This window comes from Sciurus vulgaris, assembly GCF_902686455.1.
Source record: "Sciurus vulgaris genome assembly, chromosome: 1".
In the NCBI taxonomy this organism is placed as follows: domain Eukaryota; kingdom Metazoa; phylum Chordata; class Mammalia; order Rodentia; family Sciuridae; genus Sciurus; species Sciurus vulgaris.
In genome coordinates, this window is record NC_136461.1 from 157504698 (window position 1) to 157515534 (window position 10837).

Consider the following 10837-nt stretch of genomic DNA (forward strand, 5'->3'; position numbering starts at 1 on the left):
TGATTGGGTTATGAGAGCCCTAACCCAATCAGTGAATTAGGGTTAACTGTGTGGTAACTAAAGGTGGGTAGGATGTGACTGGAGGAGGTGAATCCCTGGAGGCATGCTTTTGGAGTATATATTTGTATCTGGCAAGTGGAGTCTCTTTCTCTCTGCTTCTTGATCATCATGTGAGCCATACTCTTCTACCATGTTTCCTTCTGCCATACTCTTCCGCCATGTTATTCTGCTTCCTCTCGAACCCTGAGGAATGGAGCCAGCTGTCTATGGACTGAGAACTCTGAAACTGTAAGCCCCCTAATAAACTTTCCCTCCTCTAAAATTATTCTTGTTAGTTTTTTTTTAGTCACAGGAGCAAAAAAGCGAGCTAAAACAAGAGCCTAGGAAAGAGTCACTGGTACCCCTCTCAGGATTGCTCTTCCTACACTTCTCTCTCCTCACCAGTTCAATATCTGCAAAATAAAGTAGTCTCCTAACTGTTTGGGTTCATTTCAAGACTCCGAGTAGATTCCTTGACATTGCTGATAGTATTAAACTTTACATACAAATACCACAATATGATGATAACCAACATGACTAGGGGGTGAGTAATAGGAATGTAGATAGCCTGGAAACGCTGGCCAGAGGGATACCTCACATCCCAGGCTGGTTGAAGCAGGACAGCCAGGGATTTCCTCACACTACTCAGAATGGCATGCAATTTAAAACTTATGCATTGTTTACTTCTGGAATTTTCCATTTAATATTTTCAGATTGGCCACCAGTAGCTGAATCTGTGGAAAGTGAAACAGTAGAGAAGGGAGACTCCTGTGTTCTCTCACTTCATTTGTCCCTCCCATCCCTCATTCTCACTCAATTTTCCTTAACGTGGACTAAAAGGGAAATTCTTTAAAGACCTGGAATGTCTGCAAGCCTTAAGGGCACGAACATACAGATTTTCATTAATAAAAAGAAGAAAGAGAAGGAAAACAGTTAAGTCAGTGTTTCTCCACAGTCTTTCCATCTTTTCATTTTTCACTCCCCTCAAAAGCCATTTTAGAAATCTTCCTCACCTTTCTTTTCTCCTAAGAAATTTGAATACCACAGACACTCTGTGTATCTGTTTTATGGTCTGTGATCTTTGGGAGGGCCCCCATAGAGGCAGATGGTCCCAACGAATTAAGTGAAAAGCTCAACTTGCAATGCCATCATAATTAGCAAGGAATAATAAAAAGAATACTCCATTTATAGTCATTTTCCTATGAAGGATTAGAAAACCAACTCTCTTTTCATCTCTGTTATTCTAGAAAAATCAATTTCCTTGAATGTCAATTTTCTCACATATAAAACAAGGTTAAGGTTAAATTAACAAGTAAGCAAATGAACAGAACAGAAAATATCTACCTACATCACAGGGTTGTTGTGAAAGAAACTTTTCCCGAGATAAGTTAACTTATCAAGTCAGGGCTCACCACATGCTTGCCTTTCATCTCTCTTCACAAAACCAGGGTGTCATTAACCGAGAAAGAACCTCCAGTGTTTGCCTAGTAGCAATGGGAAGGGGCAATGCACTCTGGTGTTTTAGTTAAGCAAGCAGCCAGATAATAGATTTCTTTAGTGGGGACTTGTCTAGGAGGAGAATTCATGCTTAATGGAGAAAAAGTCATGAAAGAAAATCTTGGAATATTTTCCCCTTAGAAACTCTAAAACCAATATTAAATATTGACTTCAGTGACTTATTTCTGAAAAGGGCTGGATCAGGTGATTGCAAATCATTCCTCTACAATTTAATTCATTGTTTCTCTATAAGGAACCTAATTATCTTTAGACAACATCAAATTTCAATGTTAACTTTTATTCTTAACCTTATTTTGTTATTATTATTGTAAAACACATTTAATTTTCAAGTCTTAACAACTTCAAAAATATACAATTGATTGAAAATAATACTACATCTAATATTTATCAGGCTTCCAGTCAATGCCAGGCCCTGGACTATTACTGTAATGGTTTTTAGTCCTATAATACCTCATAGCACTAGTATTACATACCTATTGGTTATCTATTGTAGCATCAATCGTTTTCTTTTCAATAGCCCCTGGCTCCATCCACTGTTTTACTTTCTATGGTTTTAGTTACCCTCAGTCAATGATGATCCAAAAATATTAAGTGGAAAATTCCAGAAATAAACAATTCATGAGTTTTAAATTGCACGCCATGCTGAGGACAATTCCCATGCTGTCTTGCTCTGTATCATCTGAGATGTGAATCATCCCTTTGTCCAGAGTTTCTACACTGCATACACTATCCAACTACCAATAGTCACTTAGTAGTTACCTTTTATCAAATTAACTGTTGTGATATCATGGTGCTTGTGTTCACTTAATAAAGACCCCAAAGAACAGGAGTAGGGAGGTTGACAATTTGGATATACCAAAGAGAAGCTGTAAAGAGCTTCCTTTAAGTGAAAAGATGAAAGTTCTTGACATAATAAAAAATGAAAAAAAAATGCCAAGGTTGCTAAGATCTATAGTAAGAATGAATGTACTATTCATGGTATTGTGAAGAAGCAAAAGAAATTTATGCTTGTTCTGCTGTTACATTTAAAGTGCAAAAGTATGACCCACCCGTGCAAAAGTGTTCAGTTAAGATGGAAAAGGCATTAATGTATAGGCATTAATGCATATGAATGTAAAGGAAAAAAAAAAAAAAACCCACAAGGCTTTCTATTATCCATAGTTTCAGACATCCACTGGGGGATGAAGTATATCCCGAATGATAAGGGAGGCTACTGTACTCCAAATTTTGTAGGTCAGGAATTTGGTCTGAACTTGTCTGGGCAGTTCTTCTGCTAATCTTGCTTGGGGTCACTCTTATGGCCTCAGTTCAAAAGTGGATTGACTAGATACTGCTGGTCGAGGGAGCCTTGTTAGGATGGCTCTTCTCTGCTCTGTGTGGTCACTTCCTCCAGCAGGTCAGCCTGGGCTAGGCCTCATGGCTGCAGCATTCCAAGAAGGCAAACAAGGAGCCTGCATGTCTGCCTGAGCCTGAGACTCAGAACTCACAGATCACTTCCAGGAAGAGTACTCGTCAAAGCAATCATAGACCAGCCCAGTTTCAGGGAGGGTGATGATGGATCCTATCTCTTCATGGTTGAACTATCAAGGATTTGTGGTCTTTTGAAATCTGTTTCACATGCTTTCACAGATGAGTGATCTAAGATTCAGAGGGATTGTGTAACACACTTAAGATCTTATAGCCAGCAGTGCAGTTGCAGGGAGAAGCTCTGAATTAAGATTTTTATGATTCCCATGCATTCAATTGTACTTCATGCACATCTGAATTTCCCAAAGCACTTGTAGTCTGAAGTGGGCCCCAACATCCACCTTCCTCCCCACCCAGGAGACATCATATATTAAGTACCTCAGAATGTGACTGTATTTGGACATAGATCTTTAAAGAGATAATTCAGTTAAATGAATTTGTTAGATTGGGCTCAATTCAACATGACTGTTGTCCTTGTAACAAGAAATTTAGGATATAGACAGCAAGCAGAGGGAAGACCATGTGAAGATGGAGGGCAACCAACCCTACTGACACCTTGATCTCAGATTTCCGGTCTCCAGAATTGTGACAAACTAAATTTCTGAATCAACATACTACAGTGACATAGCCACATCAATGTTATAGCCGCTCAAATTACAATAGCTAAACTATGTAACCAAACTAGATGCATTTCAACCAATGAGTGGATAAAGACACTGAATATTACTCAGCTTTAAAGAGGAATGAAGGGCGGGCGGGAGCTGAGTGCCCTGAGTGCACGTGTGGATAAGCGGCGGCATCAGCGCGGCGGCTGGAGGCACCCCCCGCCCCCTTCGGAGACTTCGGGGTGCGTTCAACTTTCGCGGCCCCGTCACCCCTTCAGCTCTGTGCCCTAGGCGAGGAGGCCGGCTTGTGGGGTTGAGTGGCCCGGGCTGAGGGCGCCGAGAGCGGGGCGGCGAGGACGACGGCGTTGATAGCGGTGGTAACGACGGCCTCAGCAGGCGGGGAAGATGAAAGGTAGCCGGATCGAGCTGGGAGATGTAACACCACACAATATTAAACAGTTGAAGAGATTGAACCAGGTCATTTTTCCAGTCAGCTACAATGACAAGTTCTACAAGGATGTGCTGGAGGTTGGCGAGCTAGCAAAACTTGCCTATTTCAATGATATTGCTGTAGGTGCAGTATGCTGCGGGGTGGATCATTCACAGAATCAGAAGAGACTTTACATCATGACACTAGGATGTCTTGCACCTTACCGAAGGCTAGGAATAGGAACTAAAATGTTAAATCACGTCCTAAACATCTGTGAAAAAGATGGCACTTTTGACAACATTTATCTGCACGTTCAGATCAGCAATGAGTCAGCAATTGACTTCTACAGGAAGTTTGGCTTTGAGATTATTGAGACAAAGAAGAACTACTATAAGAGGATAGAGCCTGCAGATGCTCATGTGCTTCAGAAAAACCTCAAAGTCCCTTCTGGTCAGAATGCAGATGCGCAGAAAACAGACAACTGAACAAATTACAAATGAACTTTCTTGCACTTGCTTGTCGCCAAATAAAAGAGAGGCCCATTGATTTCCTGCCCCTGTCCCCCCCCCCTTTCCTAAACTTTCCTCCCTCCTTGTTCTTGTTTTTCCTCATTTCATTTCTTTCCTCTAGAAATTTTAATACTTTCAAGGAATTTTAAAAATAATCATGTTTGGATTGTTTTAGTTTTCTTTTTTTTCTTTTTCTTTCTTTCTTTCTTTTTTTTTTTTTTTTTGGTGAGGTGGTTGGATTGAAATAAGGAGGAGGTACATCTGTTTAGTTTCACAGTTAAAATGTATCGTCCCAAAAATTTGGGTAGCAGATGATTTCAATTTTTTTCCCCTTATTTCCTGCTTTCACATTGAAGGGCAGAGCCTACAAATATTGTTTATTTCTAAAGATAAAAAGAAACAGCAGCAATATCTTGTTCTGTAATTCATAGACAAGTTTAGTGTGTTTGTGGTACTTTAGGTTTTTAAAAACTATTTGTGGGAGGTTAATCCCTAGACATTGCCTTCACTCCACCTTTAGCCCTTCTGAGCACTCTCTCAGGAGTTGAACCGTTGTTATCTTCGTAAGAAATATCAAGCTTATTTAGGTTTTTAAAATGATCCCCCCGCCCCCACAACTGATTGATGAGGCAGTTTGGGTAGGTGTTACATTTTGGTCTGAAAGTATTTGAGTTAAACTGCTTTTTTTTTTTTTTTTTTTTCTAATGAGTGAGCTGGTTATTAGATGATTTGTTTTTCTTGCTATTGATTTTTATTAGAGTCATTAAGTTTTAGCGTGTGAGCTGGTGAGATCTTTCTTTCTTTCTTTTTTTTTTTAAATATCCCAGCTAGAGAGATGGCCTTTAACTGACCTAAAGAGCTTTGTTGTGATGTTTTTTCTCCAGCCCTTTTCCTTCAGTAAGCCCAATAATAGTCTAACCTTAAAAGTGGAGTTGATGTCCTTATAGGTCAGTATCCCTAAATCAACCTAAAGCAGGTGTTTTCTCGTAGACATATTAAAAAATAACAAAGGAAACTTAGATGAACTTGCAGCACAGTACATGCATTTAATGTCAACTAATGCAGGCTGTGTGGCCACTGAGCATTTGATTGTATAGGAAAAAAGTATCTAGACAGTATTTTTGAGAATAACATAGCTATGCTATTGCTTATCTGTTGGAGAACATCCCAGATTTGCTTATACTCTGTGCCTACAATACTGAGTTTAAAGATTTTGGAATAGAAGAATTGTTGGACAAATAGCTTCTGGGAAAGATAGAAGCATAAAGTGTTAATAATGCAGATATCACTGTGACCTCCTCTACTGACAGGACTGGTTTTTGTTAGATCATTTTCTGGCACGTAGAGAGTGACTTTAGCAGGTTGATAACTTTATGAGAGACATCTGAAGTACTTGTGTTTTACTCCCATTGTCCCATCTTCAATATTTAGAATGTTTTGGATTGTCAGTAGTGATGGTTCAAGAAATGTTCTCATTAGACTTTACAAACAATGCACGGGGCTTGAGTTTTCTGTCATTTGACTTTAAGGAAGTTTGATTCATAATATTTATCCTCATACATAAAATTTTGGTATAAAAGTCTCATCTCCAAATAGGTTAAATGACAAAATTATTTTATAGAATGTTTGTACACACTTTGTAACCTTAAGTTTTTGTTTGAAAGTGTGAGAGGACAAAGTAAAATAGACTTCTATAGTCTTAATTGAGTGCCAAGAAAAATATAAGGAAGATGACTGATGAATGAGTTTATAGTGTTCTAATCCTAAATTAGTAAAAAATGTAGAAAGATCACACTGATTTATTCATTATCAGTTCCTTAAACAATCCAAACGTAGGCTTAGAGGAAAAGTTCAGCATTAAGCACCTTTACCTTTGTGGATAAGCTTCAGCTTGCTCTTGCCAAGAGAAGAGTGCTTGAGTTACAGGAAGTATAACTAGTGTGAAGAATTCAACCTTTTTGTAAACTTCCAGATATCAAAGTAGATTTTGATATATAACTGAGTTTTCTGAGATGACACTGCCTCTATTTCTATAACCATTTCACCTGGACTTTCTAAGCAGTCCTATGAATGTATCCCTAAATGTGGTTATCAAAAACTGAATAGCTGCCTCACGACAATTAAGTACTTGTTATTTAAAGAGGGAAAAATATTAAAGTTTGATTTGAGTTTGTAAAAAAAAAAAAAAAAAAAAAAAAAAAAGAGGAATGAAAATCTGGCATTTGCTGGTAAATGGATGAAGTTAGAGAATATCGTGCTAAGTGAATTAAGCCAAACCCAAAAAACCAAAGGCCGAATGTTTTCTCTGATAGTGGAAACTAATTCACAATAAGTTGGGAGGGGTAGGGAAGAATAGAGGACTTTATATTAGAGGGGAGTGAAGGAAGAGGAAGGGGTATGGGAAAAAGCATGATAGTAGAGTGAAACAGACATTATTACCTCATGTACATGTGTGATTGCATGACTGATATGATCCTGCAATACACATAATCAGAAAAATGAGAGATTACACTCTATATATGATCTATCAAAATGTATAAATGCGGGGGATTCAAGATGGCAGACTAGAGGGTGGCTGCGTTTCGTGTTGCTCCAGGACTCAGGAATCAAGAAGAGGAGATATAGAGAGCCTTGGGACCAACTCAAAGCAGCCGGGCGAGAGTCTCCCACTGGGCAGGCGTCCCGGACGGGGCAGGTGTCCCGGACGGGGCGGTAGCCCCGAAAGCAGGGATCTTTACAAAGTAGAACTGCCGGCGAGGCGCCCCTCCCCCTGCCGGAGCAGTGATCGCAGACAGCTGGGAGCATTGAAGAGGTGGCCGTTCACCACAGCGCTTGGACTCGGCGCAACCCACCCGGGCTCTGGGAGGCTGCCCAAAGGAGAAGGTGCTTGGTGAGCTGTTTGGACTGAAAGCGACCACCCCTGAACACAGGGGGCTGCCCAGAGGAGAAGGAGAAATACGGGCTCGGCACCGTCACTTGGAATTGGAGCAGCTGCGCCAGGGCTCTGGGCGGCTATCCGGAGGAGCAGCGTGGACTCAGGACTCAAGAAAAGGAAATATTGAGAGACTTGGGACCAACTCAAAGCAGCCGGGGGGCTGCCCAGAGGAGAAGGAGAAATACGGGCTCGGCACGTCGCTTGGAATTGGAGCAGCTGCGCCAGGGCTCTGGGCGGCTATCCGGTGGAACAGCGTGGTGAGTGGTTTGGTCCCAGAGCATCCGCTCCTGAACACAGGGGGGTTGTCTGGAGAAGGAGGAGGAGCGCGGCGGGGTGCTTGGGCTCGAAGTGACTGCACCAGGGCTACGGGAGGCAGTCGGGACAAGAAGGTGCACAGTGAGTTCTTGGGACTCGTGACGCACCAGATCTCTGGGTGACTGCCTGGTGGAGAAAGAGGTGCGTGGTGGGTCACTTGGTCTTAGAGCGACCGCACGGAACAACAGGTGGCTGCCGGAGGAAAAGGCGTGTGGCGGGTCACTGGGACTCGGAGCGATTGTAAGGGGCTCCAGGTGGCTGCTCAGAGGAGGGGCCGCATAGCCAGGCGAAAAGTGCAGGGCAGTGTCCTAGATGGCTTCTTGGTGGAAGGGCCCCACAGACAAACTGAGGGGCGGAGCGAAATCTCCAGGACTGCAGGCAGCTTCTCTGAGGAGAGGCAGCCTAAGGAGATTCGTTTGTGAAGGGTGAGGCTTCCAGGCCCAGGAGGTAGGTCCGGGTCCCTGGGAACATTGCAGAAGGAGGCTGCCCAGCCCAGCGGTAGTTGTGAATTGAACGGAACCTCTGGGAGGAAAACCGACCAGCGAGACCTCCCCACCGGGTGACTCCTCCCTGTTGGGTGAGGTTCTCCCAAAAGGACCATAAAATCAGAGACACAGGCCCAAACTGGGCTTGCATCAGCCCACATCCTACTTCCCTTTTGGATGACCATTCATCAGCAAGTGAAGGTACCTCTGCCCACTAGCAGGGAATATATCCCACCGGAAGGCCACCACCCCTAGGGAGTCAGCTCCCTTGTGGAGCACTGCATTATCAACTTCCTCCAAGACTTCAGGCTACTGAAGACTAAGAGGGGATATAATAGAAATCTTCAGGGATATTATAAGACAATAGAGGAAATCTGCAATATCACAGCGGTCAACTGATACCTGAACAATATGAGAAAACAAGGAAAGAAAATGCTGCAAACAAATCTAGATGTTACATCAATGAAACCCAACGACAGCATGGCAGAAGAAATGACAGAAAGGGAGTTCAAAATGTACATAATTAAAATGCTCAGGGAAGCAAATGACGAGATGCAAGAGCAAATGCAGGCACTGAACGATCGCACCAATCGACAGTTAAAAGAGCAAATACAGGAAGCAAAAGATCACTTCAATAAAGAGTTAGAGATATTGAAAAAAAAACCAAACAGAAATCCTTGAAATGAAGGAAACAATAAACCAAATTAAGAACTCCATAGAAAGCATAACCAATAGAATAGAACACCTGGAAGACAGAACATCAGACATTGAAGATAAAATATTTAACCTTGAAAACAAAGTTGAACAAACAGAGAAGATGGTAAGAAATCATGAACAGAATCTCCAAGAACTATGGGATATCATGAAGAGGCCAAATTTAAGAATTATTGGAATTGAGGAAGGCTTAGAGAAACAGACCAAAGGAATGAACAATCTATTCAATGAAATACTATCAGAAAATTTCCCAAATCTGAAGAATGAAATGGAAGATCAAGTACAAGAGGCTTATAGGACTCCAAATATACAAAATTACAACAGACCCACACCAAGGCACATTATAATGAAAATGCCCAACATACAAAATAAAGACAGAATTTTAAAGGCCGCAAGAGAGAGGAATCAAATTACATTCAGGGGGAAACCAATACGGATATCAGCAGATTTTTCAATCCAGACCCTACAAGCTAGAAGGGCCTGGAACAACATTTTTCAAGCCCTGAAAGAAAATGGATGCCAACCAAGAATCTTATACCCAGCAAAACTTACCTTCAAATTTGATGATGAAATAAAATCCTTCCATGATAAACAAAAGCTAAAAGAATTTACAAAAAGAAAGCCAGCATTACAGAACATTCTCAGCAAAATATTCCACGAGGAAGAGATGAAAAACAAAGAAAAAAATCAGCAATGGGAGGAACCATCCTAAAGGAATTGTCAAATAAAGGAAGAACCAAGTCGTCTCAAAATAAATAAATAAATAAATTAATTAATTAATTAATTAATTAATAAATAAAATGAACCAAATGACCGGGAATAGTAATCATATCTCAATAATAACCCTGAATATTAATGACCTGAACTCATCAATCAAAAGACATAGACTGGCAGATTGGATCAAAAAGAAAGATCCAACAATATGTTGCCTGCAAGAGACTCACCTCGTAGAAAGAGATACACATAGACTAAAGGTGAAAGGATGGGGGAAAACATATCATGCACATGGACTCAGCAAAAAAGCTGGGGTATCCATCCTCATTTCAGATAAGGTGGACTTCAAGTCAAAACTAGTCAAAAGGGATAAAGAAGGACATTACATACTGCTTAAGGGAACCATAAATCAGCAAGACATAACAATCATAAACATCTATGCCCCAAACAGTGGCTCATCCATGTATGTCAAACAAATCCTTCTCAATTTCAGAAACCAAATAGACCATAACACAATAATACTAGGTGATTTTAACACGCCTCTCTCACCACTGGATAGGTCTTCCAAACAAAAATTGAACAAAGAAACCATAGATCTCAATAACACAATCAATAATTTAGACTTAACGGACATTTATAGAATATACCATCCAACCAAGAGCGAATACACTTTCTTCTCAGCAGCACATGGATCCTTCTCTAAAATAGACCATATATTATGCCACAAAGCTAATGTAAGCAAATACAAGAAGATAGAGACACTAGCATGTATTTTATCAGATCATAATGGATTGAAGTTAGAAATAAATGAAAGAGTAAAAAACAGAAGCTACTCCAACACCTGGAGATTAAACAATATGCTACTACATGATGAATGGATAACAGAAGATATTAGGAAGGAAATTAAAAAATTCCTAGAGGTAAATGAGAACAAAGAAACATCATATCAAAATCTTTGGGACACTATGAAAGCAGTACTTAGAGGAAAATTTATTTCATGGAGCGCATTCAATAAAAGAAGTAAAAATCAACAAATAAACAACCTAACACTTCAGCTCAAAGCCCTCGAAAAAGAAGAACAGACCAACACCAAAAGTAGTAGAAGA

General features: G+C 40.6%; 1 protein-coding gene across 1 annotated transcript; it reads left to right on the top strand.

Annotated features, from left to right (window-relative positions):
- Positions 1-3780: 3780 nt before the first annotated feature.
- On the top strand, positions 3781-5470 carry LOC306643867 (N-alpha-acetyltransferase 50-like). Its single transcript, XM_079110169.1, has one exon. It carries the CDS (start codon positions 4035-4037, stop codon positions 4542-4544), a length of 510 nt encoding a protein of 169 aa, XP_078966295.1. The 5' UTR covers positions 3781-4034; the 3' UTR covers positions 4545-5470.
- Positions 5471-10837: the final 5367 nt, after the last annotated feature.